The 27,882-nt window shown below is 37.8% G+C and overlaps 1 protein-coding gene across 1 annotated transcript in view; it reads right to left on the bottom strand.

Moving 5' to 3' along the window:
• Nucleotides 1–27,882, bottom strand: part of SEMA3A (semaphorin 3A) — a 165,447-nt gene that overhangs the window by 117,252 nt on the left and 20,313 nt on the right. The window contains exon 2 of the mRNA XM_063153781.1: nucleotides 160–317. Within this exon, the coding sequence (XP_063009851.1) occupies nucleotides 160–317 (158 nt within the window). The remainder of the gene's footprint in view (nucleotides 1–159; nucleotides 318–27,882) is intronic.

Raw genomic sequence — 27,882 nt, 5'->3', positions numbered from 1 at the left:
TCTTTTCATAGAGTCAGCAAATATTTTTGTCGTAACAGTACTCCTGACATCCAAACACTTCCTATATAATTCCAACAGTGCACAACACAGGCTGAGCAATAAAGAGTCTTTAACATTCAAAGCACATATTTACATTGTACAGAACATGAATGAATGTACCTTTTGGTACTCCTTGATGTTAACCAGGTTGAAAGAAAATATGTGATCCTTTGCTCCAACGTACAGCCGGCCGCGTTCCTCGTCCAAGAGGAAAGTGTGGTAACTGGAGCTATTAGCTAGTCCATTGAAATTGATTACATTGTTGGATTCCAACATTTCTGTAAGATAAAGGTTAATACTTCTGTTGTTAATACGGTCAAAGAAAATAGAAACTTTTATTTTGACTTGTACAGATATAATTTTAGGAATTTGTGCTCACGGTGTAGAAACAAGTGAAAACATTATTTATCTGGGCCCCTGAATGTGTTTTTATTTCAAGCACCCAAACTGCTTGTGAGATTCAGCTCTACAAAGAGGTTGAAACAACAGTGAAATCAATTAAAAACCTGTATGAGCTTTCAGGTGGCAACATTCTATTCATGTAGCTCATCAACTGTTGGACAAAGTTCAATTTAGTTCAATCAATGAGATTTGCAAGGATAAACTTGGGGATAACTGACCAATAACCACATCTAAACACAAAATCTATTTCCAGCAGAAAAAAAACATTTTATAAAGATCTGTAAGTTATGAGAAAAGTGATAAGAATGGCTAACTGATGAGATAAAATAACATGTAGCACCTTTTCTTAAATGTATTATCTCCTGAGCTTTCTCACACAGGTGGCATGTTGTTTCCTTGCTTGGAACAAGAATTTAACTAGAGAAAGTACCCTTGCTTCTCTTTAAACTCAAGAGTAATTTTCTAGTTCTGATATTCCTCACAGAGATTTGCATTTGCCATAGACAGGAATTTTTTAAGCACAAGGATCCACAGAATCATCTTAGCTATTCAAACACTAACAAAGTCATATGCATTTTTCTGAAAAACGCTTTTACCATAAGTTATGGACCATAATAATATAAATATTAATGAGAACTCACTTTCTTTATGCCTATTTATATTCATATCGGGACCAAAACCAAACCATCTCTATCATTTTAAGGCATGTCTCCACCAGTAAGTCATCAATAAGAAAGTTTCCTGGTGACGACAAATCCTACATGGTTCTAGCCCTGAGCTTGTGAATGAAGAAGGCAACATCCAGCTTTAGGAGCAGGAGCAGCTCCATTGATGGAGCCATAAAGACAGATGAGAAAGGAGTGGACACATCAGCATCACAAGGGCTGATGGCCTGAGGGCATGGCCTGAGTTTCAGGTATGTAATGTCTGCATTAATTCTGCCACATGTGAAAGGCAAGGATGTATGTAACTCCTCTGAGACCACGTCCCAAATGCCTGCATGTCCAGGATTCACCTAACAGTGCACCTACCTTCTACGGCTTTTCAGTAAGATCAATCCCATTTTCCCCAATTATTCCAACTGACAAGTGAGTAATCCCATATACTGACTGAAATCAAGGAGAAACTGCTGTTAAAAGTTTCTGTCTAATTTTCAACTCATTTTCCTTCTTTTTAACTCATTCTTTTGTATGAACAAGGAAGATGTTAGGTGGGGATTTTCTGGACCTAGGTAATAGTGATACTTATGATTTTACAGAATTTCACACCTGCAGCTTTGTAGCTCTGCAGATGTTAAATCTATTTTTGATGTTCCCTTTTACCAGGTAGATTTTGAAGCAGGTTGAAACTCTGCAAAAACATTAGTAGGCAACATTCTGAAGGAAGACCAACACTGTTAGTTGCATACCATTTAAGATAGCTTTTAGCTTTAATACGCTTTGCATTTATTTGGAAAAGCTCTCACCACCACCAATAGTTAATTCATGTAGCAGTGTAGCAAAGCATCAGAGCAGACACCATATTTTGTTCCTTATTCTATGCTTTTTCTCACTAAATATAACTATAAATTTATATCACAAATTGTACCGCTCAAGACTGAAGCTCACTTTATAAAAAATTATTTTTCCTTTAAATGTAACAATCAAATTACCTCAAGCAGTCTTGTCAAAATAATTCTTATGGCTTCCTGCCAAGTTCTAGAATTTGACTCTATTGTCCTCCAGTTCACTTATTTGCATTTTGTAAGAGACTTTACTAATTCTCTTTACTCTGTAATGACTGATTCAGATGTTGAATGTCGACTTGCTGAATAGTGAGTGATGTAGATGATTGATTGCTTAACTTGTCTTAAAACTCTCTCTTGGCTAGAAATGCTCTGCTGTCATCTGTATCTGATCATTTTTCTTATAATACAGCTGTCAAAAACCTTTGTAATTTTTTCATCTTTGTTGGTTTGAACTCATATACGTATGATTCTGCCCTTTGTGACTGCAGCGTAAAGACAAGTGTCTGCTGAAGCCGATGTTACACAAAGGTAAAACTGATAAAAATGAAAATGAGATCAGTTAGGCACACAGCTACTTGGCTTAAAAGAAGCCTGATATGATTTTGCTAATGTAGAGTTCTAAATATTCCCATGTACAGATGGTGATTGATGGTGGGTTTTTTTCTTTCTAATATTAATGAAAAATGTGAGATCATAGCATTGGAGTCTAAGGTTTATTATGGCCAAGAGTAAATTACATCATCATCTTCACTGTTCATAAGTCTCCACAGTAAAACTTAAAAGGACCAGGTGTGGCTGTGCAGAGAAATATATAAAAGGTTTTTTTTTTCTTTTAATTTTCTGTGACTTTCAGAGCATGCAACCCAAACACTGCTGGGTTTTTTATGAACATGCAATTTAAAGTCAAACTAAAAGCTAAATTCCATTTCCTTCTCTAAGAATGGGACATTTCTTCTACGTTTTAATTCATTATGTGTCATATTGTAACATTACTGACTTTTGCAGATGACAGCTGGATTTCTAGGGTCTGTTGCCCAAAAGATTAGGTCTAGACATGCTCCAAGCAGTGAATTTTAAATCACATGACATCAGGTTTCTCCCTGTCAGGGATCAGGTTGAAAATATAGGCTGAGGAGAAAAATGTCCTTTGTGTGTTGATGATTCTCAATCACTACTTATTTAGGTAAGTTTGAGCTACATCAAAAGTAGGAAGAGAAATCCTAAATCATTTTTGCCCTTCCTTTGCTGTTGATTCTAACTGATATGTACTCATTCAGTGATGAATTGGCTTTATAGGCCACCCTGGAAAAGGGTGTTGAAGAGCAAAGCAATGGCATTTGCACAATCAATACAAATTAAGTATTCCACCTCCTCAAATTCATTAATTTTAAAGTGTTTACTATCCAGTGTCTTCAGTATCCAATGAGTGTCTACTGCTGAGAGAAGGAGCAAAGACAGGGCTCAGTCCCAGAAGGGCACTGGCATCCATCAATTCTACTAAAAGTCCATCACTCATGCTGGCAAGGTTAGTGGATGATCAGCGATAACATAAACCCAAGATTTACAACAAAGATTGCATTGTAATGACAAGAGGAAATGATAAATGCATTAAATTAATCAATTAAATTAATACTGTCTACTAGCACAGCCTAAATATTTTCCCTTTTTCTTTTTTCTTCTTATTAAATGTTGGCCTAGCCATGTTCTGTGCAGACAGGTAATGGCTGCCCACTCATAGTCTTTTTTTTTTTTCTTTTTTACATCCTCTATGATCTGTGCAGTTATTTTTATTGCACAGATGTAACATTACTCCACCGTTTCTTCAGTAATTTCCCAGAGAATTTCTTCAGTAATTGCCCTGAGATAATTTTCTCATTTCCTTTTGACACATCCTCAGCTGTAGTCACACCTGTACTTTGAACAGGAATGAATGAGCCCTATACAGCTAACCCCTGCACACTACAACTAGCATTGTCTGTGAAATGCTGTATGAGGCAGATTTGAAGTGGGACATGGTATTTTGAAGGTAAAAGAGATTTCATTGCTTTTGTTATTGGTGCTTCATTCCCACATTTATTAAGTGTTGCAGGTGACCAAAACAAACAATTTCAAATGCACCATACCTTAAAAAATAATCATATTATAATGAATGTGATGATCACTGAAACCAGATGGAGATTAAATTTCTCAGGGTTTGTGGGCTAGATGCCCCAAATAACCACTTCAACTGGCTTTAATTCACATTCCTGACTTACTTTCTCCATCTTGGTCTCCTTTCCCAGCCAGTGTCCAAGCTTGAAGTATCTGACCTCTTTCAAAGTGCTTTTCTGTAGACTCTGCATGGTCTTTTTTCTATTAACTGATGTGTCTGTTGATCCAGTCTGACTTGTGTCAGAACATTCACTTTGCCAGAGAGAGTTGGCAAATTTACAGAAGAAAACCAGTCCCTAACTCTTGCCTTCCTTTTAATACGTGGTTATTTAATTTGCTAATGGAATTGTAACTTAATAGTATATATACACACAGAGGGCCAAATTCCTGCTGTGAAATCCATGGAGATATGCATGCACAAGGAATGTAGATTTGGTTTATTTTTATCACACTTCTTCATTAAAGAAGAAGCCAGAAAACCACAGCTATAGCTGAGATGAATACAGTCATGCAGATCCTGAAGTTTGGTTTATCCATGGTTGGTATTCCACTGTAAACCTTGTTTTATGTCTGTGTTCCCTCAGCGGAGTTTGTCAGGAGGAGAACACAACAAAAGAAAACCATCTTATTTTTCACTTATCTACTAGGAGGCAAACTATCTTTAATCTTTTTAGCAAGAGGGAGTTTGTCTGTGTAACAACTTAGAAAATTTGCGGGCTTTGGCCTACATCCCTGTTATAGACTTCACAACGACACACACCAGCCAAGACTGTTTTTGCTGATAAGGGTGAAAAGGGCACATCAATTTCTCTGAAAACCAGAGGGAAGGTTTCCTAGTCTCCTCAGCAGGACTCAGATCTGGTCCTGTCCTATTCCTGGTGACTCTGCAGGGAGTGCTGCTCGTCACAACACGCTCCCCGAGCCAACGAGTGGGCTGCTGGTTGCACAAAACTCCCGGCCTGCATTCCTCTGCCAGCAGCGATAAGATCTCGCTGGAGATCTCCCAGCAGCAGGTAAAAGATGAGTCAAGGCCATTATGCCATCAAACAGGGATTTTGCTGAACTGTGAGCAGTGCCTCCCACAACGTCATGCTGGAACATTTCCTTCTTCTCTCGCCAGGCTTCTACTTTGGCTGCAGAGGATCAGGTGGCCACATGTTTGCACATGCATTTCTTGCTTACAGAGATGCATATTCTGCCTGTTCTGTATATCAGCATGTGTATCTCTCTAAATAATCCCAGGTGTAAATTAGTCATTGCTCTTTGAGTAATTATTTGCTGAATTCTTAGATACATACAAGGAAAGAAGTGGGTATGTTAACTTCCAACCTCTCCTGCAGCTTCTCCATTTCATTGCTGTGCGTGCAGATGGTGACTTCTGCCCCAGTCAAGCAGTTATGGAAAAGGCAGGGACTGGCAGGAAATCAAGAGAGCTTCCTGCAAGGCATGAGCCAGCAGAGCTATGTGGCAAAACCAGCAGTGGAATAGCATGGAAAATGCACAGTACTTGTTGGGAGCCCAGTCCCCACCTGGATGAGACAATGGCTGTCATACAGTGACACTTCAGTGGAGTATTTCCATATATGGTGGAAAACACCAGTCTGAAATCAGGTGAGCTTGACCCCATGCCAGGTCTAATGCTTAGTAAAATGGCCAATAGCCTGGAGAATGATAACTCCTTTCCCCCCACCCAGGATTTAACTACTTTATACCACTATTATTTTCTTTCATTGACTCATCAGACATCACTGGGACCTTAGGATCTAGCCCTTAGTGGAGAGGAGAATGGTTCAGTCACCCACCTTAATTAAAAATAACTTGCTAACAGTTTGTGGTACAATTCAAACTTCTATAAAACAAAACAAGGAAAACTAATTTACCTTTTTTTTTTCTTTTAGCATTTCACCTGAGGGGGGAAAAATAATTGCAGAAACTTTTGGTTTGTGACATCTTTTAGTTTAACTGGTCAGATTATATGTCTTTCACTTATATTCAAACTGTTCCAGTATTTCCAAACTATTTTTACCAGAAAGTCTTTGATTTCATATTAGGAGCAGAAGAATAGAGACATCCAAATTATCAACACCCTCCCTTCCAAAAAAACCCCCCAACAACTTATGCTTTCAGATAATTTTAGAATTATGCTGCTTGGAAATACCAGAAAGTGACCAGTTTTATCTCAAATGAAACAAAAAACAGGCTTATGAAGTGTATGAGATCACATAGTGCAGTAAGTGATTTATCCATTTTTAGAAATGTAACATGAAAACTTGTAATCAGCACCTTTGGGTTTTTGCTACACTAGAGTCACAGAAACTTGAAACTACACAGCGTTTGTTGTTGATGGCAATTCAGTGTTATTGTAATTTGAATGAGATAAATCACTGGGAGAAAAGGGAGGGGTTATCTTATCAGTAATCAAAATACAATTGGAACAGAGCCCCTCACAGCTGTTCAATCAGTCCCAGCTTTCATCCTCTTCATCTACCTTATCATAACAGTTGCCAATCACCTGGTTTCACTGAACTCTACTAAAAGGAGAAGAAAACAGTACCATATTTGTTTTTGAGCAAAACTTCTGCTTCTGAGAGAACACGTAGTTCAGAAACACAGTTCAGGGAATTATTACAGCTTATCAATTAGAAGTAGCTAGGACAAGAGATACAGTTTTTTGTGCAATTGTGATGTAAACCAAGGATTTTAAATGAAACACTCCTGCCTACCTTTCACTGCAGCAAAGAAAACTTGAGGGCCAGGAGTATAGTTTGATTAAAACCAGATACCTGGAAGAAGGAATGTTACACCCATGTTTTGTTTCAGTTGCACCAGTATAAGCATGGAATCCTTTGACTTCAAAATACTGATGCATATGTTTTTTATACTGTAAAACTGAGAGAAGATTTTAGCTCATTAATGTCAGCACTATTTAGCTACATGACAGCCCTTAAAGTGTTTTTGGTCTGAGTAATTGAAAAGGTCACATGATATTTCAAAGACATAAAACATTTAGATTTTTAAAACCAACCTGTTTTCCCTTTATTATTTGTATTATTTGTCCTTTTGGTCTCTGAAAGTGAATCCAGATTATCCCTATGGCTCAGCTATTTCCTTATAAAACATGAGAAATATTAACCTTTGAGCTAAACAAAGACTTGTAAAGCTTGATCTCATACATTTGTAAAATTATTATAATATCACATATTATGAATTGTCTTTGTGAGAAAGGTTATGGCACACATTTAACCATGAATTTCACAAGTATTTAAGCCCAACATTGTCACATAATCACAGACTTATGTTACCCATACTACCTACAGCATTTTTTAATGTGTATGTGATGCATCAGGCAGGAATATATGATGGCAAAAGGAGACCATAATCTGGTTTTACTAAGACATTGTCTGTCTAAGGGAAAATTCATCTGTCTTGAGATTTGAGTAGGTAACATCTTTGCTGCCTCCCATTTGTGCTGGTATAAGAACTGCTCAGGAGAAATAATGGAAGTGATGCATCATACTAATGAATACCCAGATCTTAAGGAGATCTACAACTATCAAGGTTCTTTAAAATGTGGCAATAATACAGCAAAATAATCATCTAATGCAAAGTTTATAAACATTCTAACTCAAATACTAAAAACACTGCAGGCATATTAACTCAGCCCTCTGAGTTTGCTTAGCCCAATGTGGCACTGCATGACCTGAAATTGCACCATCTGAGCTAGCACAGGTAAACAGCCAGCTAAATCCTATTCATTAAATAACTCAGTTATCAGATCTAGTTAGAAGTTAATCAATTTTCAGCTCTCTCTATGATACTTCTGTGAAGTTAGTCTCCAGCGAGCAGAACCGGTACTGGTTATCAATTAAGTAAAACTGTGGGTAGCTGTAACTTCAAGGAGTGATTACACCTTATCTATAAACAGCACTGGCCTTGTCTCATTAAATATCATAGCACAGAGGCACAAACACCTTTGCAGGGACTAACACAGACACAGTTGTTCCAAGCAGGAATGAGGTGGGAAGACTGTCACACCCCATGCTCTGCACGCTCGAGCCACACGTTGGGTCCAAGTGTAGCATGGAGCACAATTCCTACTGACTGTTACTAAATAAAGCAAGAATTTATGAACTTTTTATGCCAGAACAAAAGCAAGGCAAGAAAAGAGCTGCTGCTCTCTATAGGCACAGCTACTTGCTGCAGACATTGACCATGCTGCAGTATAAGTGCACCTGAGTTACCCTGAAACTCACTTACGTACTCACAGTGTCCAACAACACTGGCTAAGAAGCTAGCAAAGATTAATTGATTTTGCTCTTCATTTAATTGTCACTGGATGAAGCTACATGTTAAATTATTAGGGTGTTTTCTCAGGCAAGATACTTTAAAGTTAGCTCAAAATACATGACTTTATTTTTCATAATCATGACAATGAAAGTCAGAGATACACAATGCGAGGACAAAATGTCTACATAATGACTTTTGTACAATTTGAGAAGTTTTAGGTTTATTTATTATCATTATTAAAGTCAGTTCATCTTCCAAAAATCATTATTTCTGAGTAAAATCTCAGATATAAAACTGTCTGAATAATGCCAGAACCTGTCATGATGTTTGGGGACTATTACATAAAAAAAAAATATTTAAATACAATGGTGTTTTTGAAAATTCCCTTCTGAAAAGGGAACCTCCTAACAACTGAACCTGGAAGTCAAAAACCCAATCAGTGTCTTTGTGATTTTTACACCATGGACTATTAGGAGTCAAAAGTAACAACAATGTCCATATGTGTACTTTAGTTGCAGTTATGATAAAACCCTTCCTCATGCAAGTGTATTTCTTTCCCAGGACAAAAATATTAAAGTATTTTTTAACTTTAAATAAATCCTGCTTTCAGGTACCCAATCAATGTACTTCAAAAATAAGTTAGCTCATTTAGAAGAACGAGCAAATATTAGCTGCTAAGTTTCATAGGGATATCAGAGGAAATTTTTTAAAAGATTGGTGGCTCTATTTTCAAGCAAGCCACCATTGACTCTTGGAAAGACTAATGGGTAGGTCTGTAAAGGATTTAGATGTCAAAATTGAGACAGTGTAGGAATGAGGGTGACCTGCAGAGGGTGAGCCATCAGTGAGTGAGAGTGTCAGTGCTTTCACTGGCTTAACAGGCTGCAAGGGAGAGTGTCTCTGCAGCTTCAGACACTGGGACGGAGGAAATCCAACAGAGATAGATTTGATCTGAAATTAAATGAGCTCTAAACTGATGGCAGGCAGGTTTAGATTTGATAGGAGCAAGGAATTCTTTGCTATGAAGGTGGTAAGACACAGGTTGCACAGAGAAGATGTGGATGACCCATCCCTGAAACTGGTCAAGGCCACACTGGATGGGGCTTTGAGCAATCTGGTCTAGTGCAAGGTGCTCCTGCTCACAGCAAGGTGTCCCATACTCTTGGAACCAAATGATCTACAAGGTCTTTTTCAACATAAACCATTCTATGTTTCTATAAAGTCCTTATCTGATGTATTTTATTTTTATTACCAAACTGACAATATAAACTTGCACAAAATATTTACTAAGGTGAATTTATTTAATATGCACAATAGCGTTAGGAAGTTTCCCTAGAAATTTAGTTGCATGTGATGTGCAAAGCTACAAAATAGAATAAGTAACACTTGTGTTTTCAGCAGATTTATGATGGAAAATGCATCTGACCTGCTTCACAAAAGGTCTTTTTATGCTTGAAAATCATGTGTGAAACTCTTGCCTCTATCTGTGTAACAACTCTTCAAAGTCCTCTGATTAATAAGATGCAAAAAGGGCTTTGGGTTAGTCCTGCTAGTAGGTAAATCATTATAATCATTATAATTTATGTAGCAGCTGTCTTAGATGGACTGTGTCCAGGTTTTCATATATGGGTCCATATCAGTGACCTCATATTCTTAATTTCAGACATAGCTATCAACACTCCTTCTGTTAAAATTTTGTTTTTCCAGAATGGATCTACCCTTGACTTTGATTACATATCCAGCACTTTAAGGAATTGTCTTTTAACATTACTAGAATGGATGAGTAAAATTCATGCTTGGATTTAGATCCTTCTCTCTTCTGCTATCTCTCGTTTCTTCTAATCTGTAAGTGAGGTTTTGGATGAGTTTCAGCAAGGGGCTGAAAGCAATGACTGCAGTTAAGCAGTCTGTGTAGCTCACATTCAGATACACACAGCTCCACTGTGCACTTTAATTGCAGCAAAATACAGCAGGGACTTCTAACCCCTGACACTCCTTGCACAGACTTTCATGCCAAAATAAAGTGATAATGCCTAATTTTGCTCCTAATTTATCCTAATGAAAACCAATGGATTTATATCTTGGATTAAAGACTCCGATTGCAGTGATTCTGCAATGTATGTAATATATTTATTGTTCATTAGAACAAATTAGTAAACATTATTTATCAAATATTTCCAGTTGCACCAACAACCTTCTGTGCATCAAAAAGCAATTTCCAGTTTTTCACTTCCACCCAAATGTCATAAACATAATTAATCATTCAGCAGCTAACCCCTCATTTCTCAAATCAAAGTGAATTTTCTCATGCCTGATACTGCTCTGTCAATCAAAATTGTAATGTCTTTCAAGTTACACAAAACAAACTAGATCTACTTTTACTATTTTTATAATTGTTAGATGCTCAAATAAGAAACAAGAAATTTATAATTAACTGCTAAACATTCAAATGCTTAACATTCAAAATGGAAAGTAAACCTTACAATTTCTACATTAATTTTTTGGATTCTGGGCATACTCTAAAGGGGCTGGAAGGAATGAAATTCTACCTACAATTTCACTACATAGAAGCAAACTTGCAAGTGTAATTCTGACAACACCAAGAAACTACAGTGTGAAGAGCTTTAAATAGTTATTAAATCACCCAAAATTTCTCTAAATACACTTCACACAACACAAAGTTAAGCTGTAGAAATTCTTGACATGGGCTGTTGTAAATGGTAAAATTGGTTATAGTTTCAAAGGATAAAGTGGCAAAATCAAGAAAAAGAAAACTTTAAGAGGCTATTAAATTTAGAGACACAGCCTCTAGCTCACCAAGTTCCAGAAATTCAAATTGCAGAAAACTCAGAGAGTATTCTGGGGAACTCTCACTGTCTAACTGACCTAACCCTGTTATCTTCTACCATGGAGCACCCTGGTTATGGAAACACCACACTGTGTGTTTGCTTTGGCTGTGTTTGGAGACAACACATTTCCCTCCTAATCGTGTGTGGATAAAAATGCAGCCATGACCTGAGTCTTGACAAGGAAAAGTGAAGATGCAAAACTCGAAATCCAATTCAGCAAAATGACGGCGGCAACTCCTTTCTCAGCTGGCTATGGAACCTCCCTCACCCTTCCTCCTCCCCACTCCTCCTCCCCTCCTCAAACCCTTTGGGTGAGTGGAAGTATCTGCAAAGAGCATAATGTCACAATGATTGAATTCAGTTTCTCTAACAGCATTTCAACCCCTAATTCCTTCTAAATGCCTTTTGTTTTGAAATAGCTTGTCCATATTGGATCTTTTAAGTGAACTTCAGAAAGAGCCATCAGCAATTTCCAGTAGAGGTGGGAGAGGAGAAGTGAGTGGATTATCAGCAGCAGTCAGGTAGCACCTCCTGTCTGGCTGGGCTTAATGCACGATGGGGTTTGGGTACAACTTCACAGGGCCTGACCTCAGAGCACAGGTTCACTTGCTCAAAGACTTGTCAGTGTAAATACAGTCAGATTTGTTTGAGCAACAAATCACCTGGTACAGCAGCCCCTATTTAGAGCAGCCTCAGAAGGGGATCCAAAGACAACTGGAAGTAACTTTATGATGTTTTGGCTCCAAGACCACTCATCCAGTCCCACCTGAACTGGCTCGCAGCAGGCTCCTGGTGGGCGCTCCCCGCTGACATGGCCCAACTGCAACGTGTCCAGCCACATCTCCTCCCACCTCCCCAGCAAATGTCAGTAAGAGGGAGGTGACAGGCACACAAATTAGAACGGAAAAAGTGAAAATAATGTTCCAAAAGTAACGAAAACCAAGCAATATTATGTTCAATGAAATTAACTTGGGAGGAGAGGAGGAAAACCCTGGTGTGGCTGCCTACCATGCTAAATATCCATTTTTTTCCAGAGGTTTTATTCTTTTCCACTCTCCTTGGACTAGCAGAAAGGTGATCTAGTCTACACCACTGATCCTAGATGTCTCATCATTCTAAATAAATGGTAGCTCTTCTTGCATCAACACAATAGCATCATTATCCTTAGTGTTACCATCAGGAAAGAAAAATAATGGAAGTTTTTATTTCTGAAGCTCCAGTGGAATATAAATGAGAATCATTATACCATTTTTCCTCAAGCCACAAAAACTGCACTTTTCTTAGCAAGAGAGAAATCAGAGCTCATATTTGCATCATTTACTTTGTGTCCCTGTCAGAACAGAAGTCTTTAGAGACTGATCTGTAGACTGAAGGTATCAGTGAAATGGTCCAGGCACACTGAAATGGAAAGCAGAGTTTGCCTTCTTATCTTTACTATGTAAAATGAGAAATACCAAAACGTAACCATTTTTGCAAAATGTACTGCGAATTTCAACCTAGTTTATTTTTCCACACTCTGCATTTATTTGCACTTTGTGTGTTTTGAAGCAGGGCCATTTTTCACCTGGATTTAGGAAACGCTGTCCACTGGCACCATACTGCCATGCCAGCACAACGTGAGTTTAATGAATTTCTTACGCACGTTGTGTAGCCTCAGTGTAAGTTTGGTTCATGTAAAGGGCGCATTAAAACTTGGAATGCTGTGGGGGAAAAGGCAGGGCACTTTCCAGTTCCCCTTCCAGACCCAATGATATTATTCATTCTCGTCAGCTCCACTGGTTACTCTACTAATTTCCCTCCAAAAGAACGCTCCTTTGGGTGCAATATTGAGGTGTATGTGTATGTCAACTGCCACACAGGCTTCCAAATGCCCACACTGATCCAAGATACCATGAGTCACTGCTGACAGATGAGGAACATTCACACAAAATCCCCGCTGAAAGTTAAAGGAGAACTCACATTTTTCCTTGATGCTCATACACTAACACATTGTGGTTAATGGTACACTCCAGAGATTCGGGGAGGGGGGTAAATTAAAAAAAAAAATTGAAGTTACAATTCACCTAAAATTGAACAGGACACTGATTCAGTGTTTCCAAATTAAAGTAGCACTGGGTGGTTCCAAATAAGGTCTAAAGCCACATTTCAGCAGACTAGAAACTGATATAACTATTGCCTTATTGCTTTTAGCACACCCAAATTAATTTATAGCAGATGTGGATATAAGTTAAACACTTTAAGTGAAATCTACTAAACATGTCTAAAACTTCTTATTGTCTAGCAAGATTTTGATTAACTTTGGAATAAACTAATGTCATAATATAGTTCCTACATGTTTATAATATTTGAAGACTAAGTAATACCCAACAAATACATTACAAGGCAGCATCATGACATTGCTTTGCAGACCACATTCATACTTCCAAGGTAGCTGGGAAAATGACTCCTTGTCCTGATGATGAAGAGCTTTCCTACTGACTCATATATATTTGAAAACCTTCAGGAATGGATATCTCACAGTCTTGAAAATAGTGCATTACCAAACAGTGCACAACCAATACACTACTTTTTACAAAGTTTTCAAAACTCATCTATACCATTTGTTTCCTGTAATGCCAAATAGATATTCAAAATAAAGTCTTTGTTTTATTTTTTCCCATAAACAAATGTAATTCCAGTAGCAGCTTGCACAGCTTTGAGTATAATGGCAAACACTTGGGTTTGTTTCTAGCTAGTCTAATTATGAACGGCGTCAGGGTAGATGTGTTTTCTTTTTGTAGCCAGTTACACTAATTTGACCTTCTGGGGAAACAATTTCAAAATGTCAACATTTGCATGCCTGAATCCTGCTATGAACTAAAAGGATTCATGTGCAGAGGTCCTGCCTCCAGCTGTGACACACTACTTACCTCCTCAGAGGGAGTTAACACATTAATTTGAACAAATGAAATTACAACAGCCAACTCTCCGTGGTGGGCAGAGGAAACATACCCTGGCCAGAGTGTCTGACTGCAGTTTCAGTGCAGAATTGCTTAATTAAACTGTTGCATGACAGCTGCACAAGGAGTGCATAAACACCCCACAAAAGAGGAGGTCTTTAAGCTTGGAAGTGTAAGCAAACGTAGTACTGAGTTCCTTAAAAGGAAAGTTACTTTTGCCCTTTTTAGAAGTAAAACTTTGAGATTTAAGAGAATAATTTACACATTTGCTGGTTTCTGCAGATGTATATTCCAGAGAGCACTCCTGAGATTCAGATGCTAACAAGTCTGAACCGGAATCTGGTAGAAAGGTCTGCAAGTTGAGGAAGCTCGCATCTGCTGCACTGCTTAGTTCAACCAGTTTGTGACCCTTGAGGTCTAATCCAAAGCCAAGCAAAGGCAGTGGGATTTTACTGATTGTGCTGAAAAGTGCATCAAGCCAATGGATTAAGGGTATGATTCCTACAGGACCTATGTTTTCAGGAACCTCCTCCAAAACATTTACCCTTATAACCTCAGAAACATTTTTTTTAAAGTATGTACTTTAAGCTAAAACACAGGGTCCCAATGGATGTCACTAGGTAACACTCTTATGCACAGAGCTCCAAATACATTCCTTATTTTGTGATTAAATGTTCAAGCTGAAATGCTTTACAATGATGTCTGTGGGGAAAATATCAGCAGCGGGAATTTTCTATTTTGCCTTAGTCCAACTCATCTGAGCTGGAGTGGGCTTTAGGAACTGGGATTTGGTGTTGGTTCATGCATGTCCCTTGCATGTCCCACTGTCTGCCATGCTATGTGAGAACTCTGTTTCAGAATAATGCATAAATAACAAAAAGTGTGCCCTACACCTCACCTGGATGCCTGATCTGGGCCCAAGTTTTAGTTTTAGGCCCAGTTGTCATGAAGCAGTTTGCCGAAAATAAGTGTTAATGTAGGTCAATGGAAGTCCTGAGGTACCCCTGAGGATCTCCACAAAGAGATCAAGTCTGCCTATATTTAAGAACATAAATTAATCAACTACCATTTTATTCTGCAAAAGAGACCTCAGCATTAAGCTGTAACGCAGTATTTTAACTGTAGGTATTCATTTATTAACATGACAGATTCAAATGCATGTTTTCTGTATGTTATCTTTACTTTGTTCAATGTGCAGAATGAATGAGAAACATCAAATTTATCTTTCTTTTTGAGCTTTTCATTATTTCTCCTAATGACTACACACCATTCAAATGCTGATCTGGAATGGGAATTATTAAATTGCTTTAATAATTTACATTGCTTACCTTTACATTGCTTTAATAAATTGCATTGCTTTAATAATTTAAAATTGCTTTACACTGATACTAAGAGAAAAATCTGTGTCAGAAACATGATTCAATTAAAAAGAAGCAGTTCCAATTCCTAACTTACGTAGGCACAAGAAGAGAGAAAACAAAAGTACCATAAACTAACTAACAGGCATTTGATCTGACTCATCAACCCCCAATCTTTGAGAATAGCAGGAATCTGTTTGTTCCCTGTCTCACTCACACGCAGACCAGAATCTGCAATAAATGAATAGGGGTGTTACACACAGATCTCACCTTGCTGCTTTACCCAGCCTCACTCTGCTCAAGAGATGCCAAAGTGCCATAAAAATAACAGGGAAAAAAAAAGGGGGAATTAAAAGCTGCAAGGTACTTCTGCATATGAAATGGGCTGCTGAATTGTCCAGTTGTGTGAGGAGAGAAAGGCTTCCTCTCTGGAATTCAGATTTGCTAGTAGTCCAGGCTCTGTCACAGATTCACATCCAAAAGTGAATGTGTTGGCCGAAAATTTCCAAATAGAAAGAAGCAAGACACTCACCATGCAAACTTTCAATCCAGAGAAACCAAACCACACTTTGAGAAACCAAAACTATCAATTTATCACAGGAAATACCAGGCAGTTAATTAGTGCTCAAATAATAAGGCATTTACTATGAGGAAACATATGACTTCTAGCCTTAAAACTTACTTAACACACCTTTCTTCTGAATTCAGAATTTAAATCCTGATTTAGATTTTACATACTAAAATATTTCTGCAAATCAGGAATACAGACTGTACAATAATTAGGGGAGCACACTCCACATTTTACCATGGAGTAAAAGCAGAGTGAAATGGACAACCTGTAGTTTCCTCACATCTGAAACCTCCGTATATGCATGCACATCCTAATTCCTGTATAATCCTGAGTGGTTTACCTCTTAAAATAAACAGACTCTACCTTATGTCCTTACTGGATTACTGTGAGTAGGATGTTTACATAAAGGATATAGCTAAGTATTCACTGAATATAACAAGACTACAATTCACTCCCATGCATTAGAGCCCATTATAATTTGGTGGCTATATTTAAATAAACCAACATTTAACTATGCTGGCAATTACTATCTAAAGTTAATACTCTAATTGTGTCCAATCTTTCCACTCCAGAGTCTGATTCACCGAACTACCCATTAAGTGTAGATATGAAGATGAGAATTTTGTGTGAGAGAAAGAAAGCATAATTTATAGTCCAGGTGTATTAGATGCCAGTTTAGTAAACATTTGTATTTTCACAGTTAATAATACTAATTACATTGTGCATTACCCTTCATGCAAGGATCTAAACCACAATCTATTAAGGAGGACCCAAGTCTCAGTCACTTATTTGGGCAGTATAGAAGACTTTCAAGATGGAAATAAATGTTTTAAACCTGTCTTGTACTATCCTAATTGTGGGTTATCTCCATGACATGAAGCAAAAAATCCTGAAGTTGTGCTGAACTGAACCATGCTGAACCACAGAAACCAAGTGGCATTTCAGGCTGACACAGCACCACAAGATTGGAATTTGGTGAGCCTGAGTGATGAGTAATGTCTGTGGAGAAAAAGAGATGGCTAAGGGGTGATCTAAGTGTTGTCTTTGATTACCTGTTGGGCATAGTCACAGAGCAAGAGGTAACATGCACAAGTTGAGTCAGGGAAATACTGAATGAGATACACAGAAAAAACTCTCAACTGCAACAATAACCAGAGAGTTTCCAGTCTTCACCCTTGGATATCATCAAAACTTGACCCAATCAGACACAAAACCCCCAGTCTAATTTTGAATATAGCCTCGCTTGAGCAGGAGGTTGAAATAGAACCTTCCAATCATATTTTTTTCCCTATGCATGAAATATATTGATTTAGCTGTGATAAATTTGGAGCTAACTAAACAAACAAACAAACAAACCAAAAACCACCACAGGACATTATTGGCAAGTTCCTCCTGTTATTAAAACAAACAAAAAAATCCTCCAGAACTTATTACTCTCTCTTAAAGCTGAATTTTCCTGACTCCTGAGGGTAAGAATTCCATTAGAGTAAATAGGAGCAGGAAGCAAAATGGGCAACAGGAGACAGAGCACACAGTGGTCCTTGTAAAGCAGCTGGGGGTACAGTAGAGTATAAACACTACAGATTCTCCTTCATTGAGCAAATGAGCTTTCCCTAAAAGACAGAGGACTGAAATGTAGAATGCATTGCAGTTTATCCAGGTCAAATACAAGAATTCAGATGCAATTGTGGCCAGATTCTCAAATAGCATAATAGATGGCAATATAGCTATGTAGATTTTCATCTACTTATCACATTTTCATTTGTTGCACCCTCATAAATTCACAACACAATCTCTTTTAAGTAAAAGCATTTTTAAATCATGCAAACATGAATAGGCAATAGTTCCTCTGGATTGATACTTTCTACAAAATAGTCCTTTATGTATCAGTGCTGTTTGCTTATTACTTTACCACATTAACAATCCCTGTGAAAAATTTTCATGAGACAATGTGGTAAATAGCAAATAAAAGGGACACAGGTAAATATCACCTTAATGGTGATTAAATAACAGTCTGAACACATTGAAAAAATTTGTGTCCATTTGACTAGGTCTCTTCCAGTCTTGAAAATTCTGTGATTCTGTGATTCTGTGACTTCAGCATTCCCCAAATCTCACTCCAGCTGCTGGACAGCATGTGCACCACAGCCATAAAGAACACAAAGAGACTTAACAAACATGGTTTCACAGTCTATTTTGCAGAAGAATAGTCTGGAAGAAATAGTGAAGGTACTTACAGAGTTCAGAGTGTAATTTGTTGTGGCTATTTAAAAAACAAGGGAATGTTGATACAGAAAGACAAAAGAACTGCAGTGTTAAGAGTTTAACTCCCTTTCCGTTTTATGGCCTGTTACTGCATGGCTGAACACTGCCACTTACTTTGTATTTTCAGAACATACTGAATTTAAGAAAACTCTTTTGTTCCACTTGCAGCCCACATGCTGACACAGCAGCTCATCTCTTATTGTTCTGACTTAACTATCACCTGATACATTCGTTGTGCTGGAAGATAAGAAGCACAAAGATTCCAGTTACCCTAGAGATGCCAAAAGAAGAGTCACTTAGCAAAGAACAGCTGAGCAGAGAGTGTTTCACTCTGGGGTGTGTGTTGGACCCACAAATGTCAGCTCAGAGCCCGTAAGTCAGGAGTCTCTGTTGGGGCTCTGCTGAGCACGGAATGATCTCACCCTCTCCCGACTCCCACACACAGAGAGGTACACAGCAAAGAGCAGGCTCAACCAGTCTTAAATTCCTCTGACAGTTCAGACTCCAGAGAGATTCTGCAGCAGTGCAAGCAGGGCTCATAGCAACAGTTAGAGAGATGTGTTTTGAAGGAACAGATTTATTCAAAGTTAATAATTGTTTCTACTGTCATTTTCCATGGATGGTAGTTCTGGTGATGAGCAAACCCTCACGACGGAAATCTAGCTCATAATGAAATTACTAAAAGCCTGCAGGATCTGATAAGGCACAATACTAGGTAAAAAGGACTGATTCCCATATAGTTCCCATGAAAATTTCTGAGACAGCAGCTTCTCAAAATCTGAGCTCTCACAGCTCCAACCTTGGCTAGAATAGACAAAATCAACCTGTACTTCACCTGTATTGCGTCAACTTGATTTGTATCAACAATCTGAAGATTATTCTTTTAAACTAATTTACAAAAGAAATAAAATTTTGCTGTTTGATTTCCCCATGGAAATGTAAGTTCTGTGATTGTGGCAAAAAATGTGAAGTAGATGACCCCATAAAAATCAAAACCTCTGATTTTTTGTTGGGAAATAGAATAGAGCATGGGGTAACATGATCATTAGGATCATAGCAGAAACGAGGAATCTCCATAGCTCTTCAAGTGATCATTTTACATACTAAAAAGGAAATCTCAATGAATACATGGTATGAAAAAGCAAACTGCAAGAGAGTAAAAGCTCTTTTACAAAAAAAAATTGTACTGTGGTTCCAGGAGGGACGAACACTCCTAGCTGGGTTCCTGAACAAAGCATGAAGGCAGGAGGAAATAAAGCCTGACTCCATGTGATGTGTGCCAACTGTGGTCTCATAAAGCCAAGAAATCTTGGAATGCTTTGAGTATGTAGTATTTTTAGAGCCCTAATAAGGCACACCTGAGCTCCTCTTTACCACATTTAAAGACATGTGCCACAGAAGATAGATTTTGCTGTGCATTTTTGCCTATTCCAGTAACCTGTAATTAAAAAGCATTCATGTGGAGGAGAGCAGAGCACTCAGTTTGCCTATTCAGATTCCTCTGAATTACTCCTACATACTGTTCCAAAGGGCATAACATATAGTAATGCTCTCAAATTTTTCTTAAGTCATTTGGCTACGAAGAGTAGATGACACTGCTATGTCTGCCTTGTTGAAATCAAATATTCTTGTATCTCCTACAGATGTTCTTCCTCAATTCCTTGACTTCGTGGAGTGTATGTCTACACCAGCTGTCTTCCTTCAGCATCTCCAGAACTCTGAGCCAGAATGAGAAACAAATCTGTCTCTACTATTAATAAGATTTATTTACATTTCACCGAACTAAGCAGTGCAGTAAAAGAGAAAACTATAAGAATTAAGCTCCTCCACACCAGACACACAAGTTACAATAACTCTACTGTCCACCCTGGTAAGCAGGTGTTGGTATCAAAAGTTACACTGCACACAGAAAGTCAAAATGAGCTATGACAGCATGAAGGAACTGAGGGACTGTTGGTTTCACTCCATCCAATTCATGTTCAGGAAGAGGTGATGTTACCCAGAAGCCAGACGCTGTCTCAGCAGTGCCAGAATAATCAGATCTCATATATACAGTATATGTGATCCAGAGATGGAATACAGGTAGCCAGTCATTTGGAACAGACATGTGCCAAACAACTCTGGTAGCACAATACTAGGAAAAAAAGCATGGAATCAAAATACACACTGTGTCTATCAAAACAAAGGAGGACTAGGAAAATGTTCAAATACCTAAGTTTTACAGGAATCCAGTTACATTTTTATTAAAGATAATAATAATATAGAATTATATTAGAATTAAATGCTGTCTGCTCTAAAGTCAAGGAATTTAGTTTGTATGTCATCCAGGAGTCACCATTTCAGTACAGAATATGCATAATTATCCTTTCCCAGTCAGAAACTGGGCTGGCACTTTCTGTACTAACTGATCTCCTGTAATCTTTACAATTATTTTCTGCTAGAGTATATTGCTGTACTGATCCCTAAATACACACACACTGGTTGTCTACTATGGCAACATCTTATTGCTGGCTTGAACTCCTGAATGGGAGGCTACAGAAAAGGTTGACACAGACTCTCCCTAAAGTGCCCAGTGACAAGAGTCAGCACAGCAAATTCTGGTTAGAAAGCGGCTTAAGCATCTTCAGCGTAAAGATTGTCAGGGCTAGAGAAGCTCTGGAATTTCCAACTTGAAGATACTCAAAAGTTGCCTGGAGAGAGCCCTGAACAACCTGATTTAGTCAGCCTTGCTTGGGGCTGGATGTTAAACCCAAGGACTTTCAGGAGCCCTTTCCAACCTAAATTACTCTGATTTTTTAATGATACACCTGCCCACTGAGTAAAGCAAACTCTTACTTACATTCTCTTTTTCACAATGTTGTTTTCACACAGGCATTCATTTTTTATTTTTTTTTTTTAATATATATCTCACCACTTCTACAGCAGCCTACATGGTGAACTTCTTTCCTTGAGTAGGGAGGAACAATCACAATGATGAATTAGGTTTTTCTGTCGGGGCACACAGGCACCTAAAGCAGAGTCAGCAGGGCAAAACAAGGTAAAACACCCAAGATAACAGCAGTGTATGTGTACCATGTGTTATGCAGCTGAGAGAAGAAACTCTAAGGTTGATCAAGCCCCCTAAAACTGAGATCTTGTAGTTCAGAGAAAACTATTGCAACTAGTTAAAATTACAAACTGAGATAAAACTAACACAAAAGCTTTTCCCAGGTTTCTGTCAGTAAAAATGTCAGTAATTTTGCTGCTGCTGCTGTTGTTGAAATAAAGATATCTCGGGAGCACAAGAACACTGTGGGGGTGGATACAGAGAAAGTGGCAACCATAGACACAACTTCAAGCAAGCAGGTTCAAACTTTAATGACCTGTGTAGGAAGATAAATGAGACTTCAAGAGAAAACAGCACTGTTGGCATGAGGATGTTGTTAGGTGCAGCAGGCAAGCGCTCTCAGTGCTGATAAATTGGTAGCTGACAAAGAGCTACATCTTATAATGATGACTGTGTAAGGCACGATGTATTTTTCCTACTAGTTCTTTGTCTTTCATCACATGTGTTTGATGAATCCTAAATTAATCTTGTGCTCTGTTTGAAATCAGAGAGGAAAAACAACAGCCACTTATCAATCACATTATTTTATCTCTCAATTATCCTTAATTTAATAATTGTATTGTTTTCACTTCTGTTATAACTTTAAGGGTTTCTACTGCAAACACTATTTTTTCAGATGGTTTAGGTTACCAATAATTTTCAGTAAGAGTACTTTTCCATCTTTTTTTCCACTTTTTTTTTTTTTCTCTAAGCTCCTTTCTATATCATTATTTTGTCTAATCATCAGCCTTCCTGGAAATATTAATCATTATGTCTACTAGACTTTCAGAATAACCTGCGTCAAGTTTCCTTAAATTGCTTCTCTGTTTATGTTAGCCACAGTCTGAATAAAATTATTTGAACAAACAGGTCTGAAGCATATCCTGAATTGTACAGTTGGGATATGAACCCAAAATCCAACATAATTCCTGGCATCACAGTAATAGTATTTAGGAGAAAAAAAATAAGTGCCTGTGGAAAGGAATTCTGTGCAGCTAGCCCTATTTTCCCTAGTAAAACATATTTTATTATCATTGTTTCTTACAAAAAAGAGCATGAGTCCTATCTTGGAAGAACTATGAGAGTTCTGCCATGGCATTTTTTGACTGATCATATACTCTATCATTTGCATGTCAGTAAGAACAAGTCAGCTGGAAGTACCAACTTAAAGATATCATGATGTGAAATTTAATGGCATCATGTTATGTGAAAGAAGCAACAAGATTAAGATTATACAATTTCATGTCCAACTCAGCCTAAATACTATAGTGCTTTGTGGCACTATAGTAAATGGCCTAGGTCCAATATATTCCAATTTAGATCAGAACAGCAACTGCAGTTTGGAAGCCCCAAAGCAAAGTTTCTAAACTCATTTTCCATCATTTCTTTGCAATATGTGGCATGTAAGCCTACCACAGATGGACGGACACCACCTTGATGTGGTCCTTACCACTGCTCTATTTCTAACCTCCAATGATGTTTCTGTGTTACTGATTTTAGTTTTCATTTAGTCCCGTACTGAGCAGAGTGGTCTGATCTAAAACTTTATATTCTGAAGACTCGCACATCTCTCTATCTCCACAGGAACAGAAGGTGTTAATGAGAGCACAGTTGTAGTTCTAGGAGCTCACAAAACTCACATAATTATTTTGGCTGCTCAGGGAACACACAAGGACATTCTGAGATATTGATAGATTAACAAGGCTTGGCATGGAGAGTGCTTTGACTGCTGGTCTGTGTTTGTGCAAGTGGCTGCTCCGTGCAAGGGACGGGCTGGACAGAGCTGTGGCAAGGACAGTCACACTTATTAAGCTTCAGCTATTGCCTGTAATTAAAAAACCAACTGGCCTGATATTTGTCTCATAAAGTAACGGCTGCAGAAGTGCTGGCACTAATAGCTCACACAGTATTTACTGTTTCACATTTTGCAGGTTTAGAAAACAAAAGGCTTGGTTAGCTAAACAAACCAATGTAAGAAATAGGCCAATATATTCTGAATAACAACAGCATAAAACCAGTTTAGTTGAAATACAGAATAGTTTCGCTTTGCTCATTGAGTGCTATTGAATTTTTGGCAAAGAAGAATAAAAAAAAAAAGAGCAGATGGTGAAAGAAATAAATTAAGCTGCTGGTGATGGAATACAATATCACACTGAATTATAAAGCATGATGAACAGAAATCCCGTTAAATAGGCTCTTACACCCAGTATAAGAGGTTCATATTGTTGAAGTTCATATCTGATTATTTTGGTTTATACTCTATTTTTTAGAGCTTTTATTTTCAATACAGATTCCAACATGAATTCAAAACAGAAATCCAAGGCAATGTAAAAAAGATGCAAAAAGTGAAAAGGTGCCCTTTTCACAGTCTTCACCCACAAGCCAGACGTCCTAGTAGTAATATTCTAAAATGTAGAGTATTGTAAAATCAATCAAAACCCTTATACTTTTCTTTTTTAAGAGTCCTTATTCCCTACTGCAGATTTGAAGGTCTGTACCTGTGTGTGGCTGAAGCCTTAACATAATTTTCCAGTCCTTCCAATTTTTTTTTTTAAGTTCTCTTTTGTCTCAAAATTTTGCTTTGTTTATATCTTTTAGCTTTGGAAACATCAAACTGTTACTGTTAAAAATCAATGCATTTAAGAAAAAAGTGTAGCGTGTTCATGTGAACACTGTGCAAGGTACCCCTATTTTCAGAAGAAAACTACAATGTCAAACTTTGCCCTGGTAAAGAGATATATAACTTTTCAGGAGTTCACAGTTTAACTCTTCAGTAATGTTTCCATTTTTTAATGTTATCTGATCAGCATTTACATCACAGGTACTTTGGTACTTTATCAATTGTGGTAGAGAGGCTTAATTTTTCAGATATTGTAAATTCTTTGGCTTCACAATGTCCTCCTCTTTCTTTAACTTAGTGTCCCTTCAAAGAACAGCACTATGTGGTAAACAGAGTCTAATATCAGTGTAGGTGTCTCAAGAGAATTTTAGTTAAGTTAGTGTAGGCAAATCCTCTGTAATGTTTATCATTATTATTTATTATTAAAAATATCAATACTTTTTACCCTTTAGCATCCAGACATGGTTCGAAGACGAACTCATAGCACTAGCTCCACTTAACATTTGAAACATGAAGTTTAATTTGGTTTTGAAGGTACAAATCATGGTTTGAGACTCAGCTCCTCTTCCTGAAAACTGCTCTGAAGCCTTGGACTCTACTTTGGAGAGCGTGCTGCTTTAACCTCTATGGAAAACTCATACTGTAAAGCACATACACTCCTTTTGCACTTGCTTTTAATAGAGAGATGGGGAATCCAATATCTGGTTTCCCTTTATTCTGAATTTTTACAATATAGGGACATATTCCTAAGGTTTACACTACCCATTTTTACTGTCTAAAAATTATTTTATTTCAAGACCTATTATATTCGCATCCATAGGAATATTTTAGGCCTTTGTATCTTATACAGATCAATGGGCCCTATTTTGCTTTTTGCTGCTTTCCCTTATCCCATGCCTCACAGGGATGGGGTGATCAATGTCAGTCCATATGCACTGCTAGCCCTGATCACTAATCAACACCCACTTCATCAGACACCAGCAGACAACTGGAATAATTTCCAAAACTCTGGGCTTAGTACGCCTGTTCACAGAAAGAATAGCAGGAGTTCCTTATTCTCGAGCATTTTGTAGTCAAAAACATCCTGACAAGTGCATGAGCCATCCTGGTAACCTCGTGGTTGATCCCTGAGTACATTTTGCAGCTGCACTGAATGCAGCTGGCATAACGCCACACATTTCCTGGGAGTTCTGTGATCACAGGGAATATTGTAACATGCCTATATACATTTCCTACCAAGCATGACAGACTAACATCTAGGGTAATTTTCTACCCCTCATGCAATAAAATATAATGTTCACTGCCTACACAGGATCTTAACAGTGACTTGAGTGGATCCTGACTCAAACTGCTTTCCCAGACCACTATAATACACAGTTTTCTTCTGGGAGCCCTGTCTGGAATCCTTGTGACCTTCATACACAGCTTAATATCCAGCAAAAAACCAAACAGTCATAATCCATAACAGCTATTCATGCTGGGAAGCTCCTCTAACAAAAGTATCCTGATTAAGGACAGGACATCTGGGTGATGCACTGCAAACACTTCTAACTTCAGTACCTGCCTGGTGCCACTGTCTCCTGATTGACCAAATATGATTTTGGGCCAAACCCACAAAGGAAACAGAAACAGCCCCCCACATTCCAGGGAAAAATGTGCCGAATTCATCTGGGGCAGAAGCAGCAGGAGAAAACAAAAACCTGCTCGTGCAACGTAATTACACTTGAGGAGTAGGGGACCACAGTCACGAACAATTAAGAATCCTCTGTATGGAATAAAATTTGTAAAACCTTCAGTTCTTGAGTCAGAAAGTATCCCATATGTGAGTTCTCTGACAATTACATATCAGAATGTGTTAGACTCTGTCTGTGCATCGTCCTTGGAAAATGCTAGGCAACATTAGCACCTTGCCAGATCTCTCTGATGAAGGCAGTGAGATGATATCACCTGAAAGTCTCTCAGGTAAATAAGTCTCTCAGGTAAATAATTAAGATGACAAGACAGAAAATTCTTACTTGAGACGCAAACAGAATCTCATGGCAAGAGAGATTAGCAGCCCTCTGATCCAGTGGAGTGAAAAATATCAGAAAACTGCTATGGCCTACTTCTTCAGGTCAGTGAAAACCACTACAGCAAGTAAAAGAAAATACTACAGAAAAAAAAAAAACAAAACAAAACCATTAGGTAATATGTTTCAAAGTCTGAAAAGTTTGGCTTGGATTTCTGGTAAAAGGCTCAAGATTTTTTTTATTATTTTATTCTTTTTTTGTTTCTATCTCTTTCTAGTATCCAGGAGACATTGCAATATAATGTACTTGCAATATTTTTATCTTACTTTGCAATATATATATCAGAATATACACATGCATATATACACTAGAAGGCACAGAGACTACTGGGACATCTGATTAAAAGTGAGCTTTGGACATGATTTTAAAAATGTATAGTGTGGGGCAGAGATGAGAAGAACACATAACTTTTAAAGGATGAATGAAAAATATTATTTTGATATGGTTTGTCTTTCAAAAGACAGTACTTTCAAAGGTGTTAAACATCCAACACTTCTACTGACAAGCTACCTTTGAAAAACTGAGGTTCTGAGCTGCTTTAGAAATATCAAAGGGCATAGATAAAACTGAATATAATTTGAAATCAGTCAATCAAAGAATCTGAAAATTCATTATCACTTTGTCCTGACTTTGCTTAGAAGAGGTGCAAAGAGAGCTGCAGAGGTACAATGGCAGAGACAAATCCAAGCAATAAATGGCAAGGAGTCAGGGATGTTCAGCTCTAAAGGAACATGGTTACTTTACACCTTCTGTAATGTGGATTGGATAATGATGGCAGGGAGACTATAAAAAAGGGAGGAAGAGTTAGTACAGATGTATTTTGGAACAGAACTGTGCAAATACAGCTCCCATTCCTGTCAGAAATGTCCTTGTAATCTCTTGCTAGACTTGCAATGATTCAGAGTGAAAGTTGTTTTGATGGCTTCTTTTGCTTAGGTCTCTGGTCATGTTTGGTTTGGAAAAGTTCAATATACTGATGCTCTTTTATGATTACAGAAGAGAATTTAAAGACACAATTTGCTAACAATAAATAAATACAGAAATTCTCAGAGTTTCTTTTCCATCTTTATATATAAACTGCTTCTTGTCAGCTTTCAATCTCTGTGGCATCTGCTAAAGCGCCTTACATTTTATTCCTCATAATTAAAATAGATTGATAATGGTGTTTTTGTTTTAGTTTTGATTGAGTTCAGTTTGGCTTTTTTAGTGCTTGCCTGTTCAAGACTTGAATAACTGAGGACTGATGTGGTTGTGTCCTTTCCCCATGGCTCCCAAGGAGTCACAGTGTGACCTTGGCACAACCATTATTTCAACAGCTCTCAGCTCCCAGCCTACCTTAGGGCTGACTTGTTAAATGGACTGTCAGGTTTTCCACACAGAAACATTGTTTTCCATTGCACAGTGGCTTCCAGCCTTCATGGGGAGATTTAACTTCTCCTGACATTCAAGTAACAGCACAGAAGTATGTCAATGAGGGGAAAACTGACCAAAGCAAAATTAATATGATCGCTAAAAGGTATAACAGACACACATTTATTGTCTTCCCTAACATCAATAAATTTTCTCCTCATACTAATCTACTTCTGCTTGTAATATTATCTGTTTTGTGCTAGAGAGGTCTCCAAACTATTGCCTTGGCAACCAACAAACATTAATCCATGTGAGATTTTCCTCTTGAAATACTTTCTATATTCGAAACATTATGTAGGAGGTAAATTGCACTGGAACTGGAAAAGATGT

The sequence above is a fragment of the Melospiza melodia genome, chromosome 4, assembly GCF_035770615.1.
Source record: "Melospiza melodia melodia isolate bMelMel2 chromosome 4, bMelMel2.pri, whole genome shotgun sequence".
Lineage (NCBI taxonomy): Eukaryota > Metazoa > Chordata > Aves > Passeriformes > Passerellidae > Melospiza > Melospiza melodia.
The sequence above is the reverse complement of the archived record's forward strand: the minus strand, read 5'-3'. Positions and strand labels throughout refer to the sequence as shown.